A 2,500-nucleotide genomic window follows, 5' to 3' on the forward strand; every position below is an offset into this window, starting at 1 on the left:
ATTTTTAAATTTATAATAATTTAATTAAATAAAAAAATTTATATAAAAAAAAAAAAAAAAAAAAAAAAAAAAAAAAAAAAAGAATATCTTTTAATATATATTAATTTTCTCTTTTTTTTTTTTTTTTTTTCTTTATTTCTTTCCTTATTACTTCTATTTTTTCTGGATTTTTTGTTTCTTTATTGCTTTTTTTTTTTTCCTTCTTTTTTTTTCGTTTTCATGTCCTTTATTTGGTTTCCTTTTTTTGTTTTCCTCAAATAATGTACTAAATTTTTGTATCTTTTTAATATTAATTCTGAAAATATATATATATATATATATATTATTACATAATATATTCACATATTCTTTTATTAAAAGTATTCTTTTTGATGTATTTTTTTTTTTTTTTGTACATTATTATATATATTTTTATGTTCCCATAATGATTTATTTTATTTAACCTTTAAATATATATATATAATTAATAATTTAATAACTTAAATAAATATATATATATATATATATATTATATTATATATATTTTTGTTTTTTTTAATTTATTATATGATATGAATAAAAATATATGTATATAATTTTATACATATTACTATTTTCATATGATATTTTATATTATATATGGATAATATATGATATTTATTATGAAATATTATATATATAAAATATGTATATAATTAGTATGGTATTATAAAGTATCTAAAATAAAATAGGATGCAATTATATTTTATTGGAGAATTTATTATATATATGTTTATTAAAAGGCAAGAATACAATATTTTTATAAAGTATATAAATAAAAAAAAAAAATACATATATATATATATATAAAATAATAATAAATTAATACATATATATATATATATATATATATATATATATTAATTTCCTTTCTTTTATTTTAAAGGTTTTAATTTTTATTGGGATCCATAAAAAATATTTAACATTAAAAATATAATAGTTCATAGTTATACATATATATATATATATTATATGTATATGCTATAATTTGATATATATATTTATATATATATGTGTTATTGTATTTGATAAAATATTTTATTATATACACATATATAGGAGTGTATTATGAAAAACTTTCTTGTAATAATATAATTAAATTTATGAATTTTTTTTAAGGCAATAGCAACCTTTCTTATATGTTTTCTTTTTATCTATTATGTGAATATAAGTTAATAATATTATATATATATATATGTATATATTTATTTATTTATATATGTATGTATATTTGTATTTGTATATTAAAATATATTAATATATGTGTATATAAACTCTCATTATTTATTGATTTTTAATTTTAAAAAAAAAAAAATATATACCATTTGAAAATAATATATATATATATATATGTTTGTATATACTTTTATATATGTACATGTCTGAATATACATAAAATAATCCTGAGACGTGTATTTTATTATACCAAGAGAGAAAAGAAAAGAAAAGAATTGAAAAAAAAAAAAAAAAAAAAAAAGAAAAGTTTTCTTTTAATATGATCTTTTGTAAAGATAATAAGAAAAAAGAGTCAAACAAAAAAATTAATGTGTACAGAGTTGTAGAAGATGATATATGTTTGACTAAGAATAAAAAAATTTGGAAAAGAAAATTATTTTTTGAAATGAACCTATTAAGGTTCCTTTTTAGTAAATGCAGTTTTGTAGTAGTTCTTTTTTTGTATGTTTTTTTTGTACAAGTAAGAAAATAATGATACTATAATTTTTAATAATATTTAATGTTAAATGTTTGAAATGTTGTAAGAATGGAAGATGCATTTTGTTATCTCTTCTCACCCATAAAAATATAATATATATATATATATATATATATATATTTATATATTTATTTATTTGCATATATTCATTTGTATATATTCATTTGTATATATTAATTTGTATATATTAATTTGTATATATTAATTTGTATATATTTAATTGTAGAGATTTTATAACTTGACAGAGAAGAAAGGAAAGGAGAGTAAGAATGAGAGGGAGAGGTATAGTGAGGCAGAGGAGCATAGAGATTCAAGAAATTTAGCTGAACGTATTGATGTTCCATTGCAAGAACATTTAGAAAATTCGAAGGAAGAAGATGAACATGGATTTAGGATATTGTTACAGAATATGAATCCTGAATTTTCACATGATGAAGAAGAAAATCATGTTAATAATAATAAATCAGAAGAAGAAATAAATGATGACATTTTAAGAGCTTTAAAAATACTTAAAGGTGTTGAAAAGACATGGTATGAAAAATGTTTAAAAGAAAGAATAAGATACTGGGAAGTTAAAAGATGTTTCTGGAATGATATTGAAGATATCACTTGGAATGATTTATATTTTGGTCCTTTAACTAGAGATATGGATATTGATTGGAAAAAAAATATTTGGAATATTTGGATGGATAATGTTTATAAACAAATGTGGAAAGAAGATATGAAAGATGCTAGACATTTTAAAACGAGAATTAAAAGAGCTTATAC

General features: G+C 16.7%; 1 protein-coding gene across 1 annotated transcript in view; it reads left to right on the forward strand.

The window, feature by feature from the left end:
- Window positions 1–1,513: 1,513 nt before the first annotated feature.
- PGSY75_0935500 (putative exported protein) overlaps window positions 1,514–2,500 on the forward strand; it is a gene marked incomplete at both ends in the record, with an annotated part of 1,278 nt that continues 291 nt past the window's right edge. The window contains 2 exons of the mRNA XM_018785758.1: window positions 1,514–1,714; window positions 1,959–2,500. The exon at window positions 1,959–2,500 is cut by the window's right edge and continues 141 nt beyond it. Coding sequence (XP_018642099.1) covers window positions 1,514–1,714; window positions 1,959–2,500 — 743 coding nt within the window. The remainder of the gene's footprint in view (window positions 1,715–1,958) is intronic.

The sequence above is a fragment of the Plasmodium gaboni genome, chromosome 9 (assembly GCF_001602025.1).
Source record: "Plasmodium gaboni strain SY75 chromosome 9, whole genome shotgun sequence".
Lineage (NCBI taxonomy): Eukaryota > Apicomplexa > Aconoidasida > Haemosporida > Plasmodiidae > Plasmodium > Plasmodium gaboni.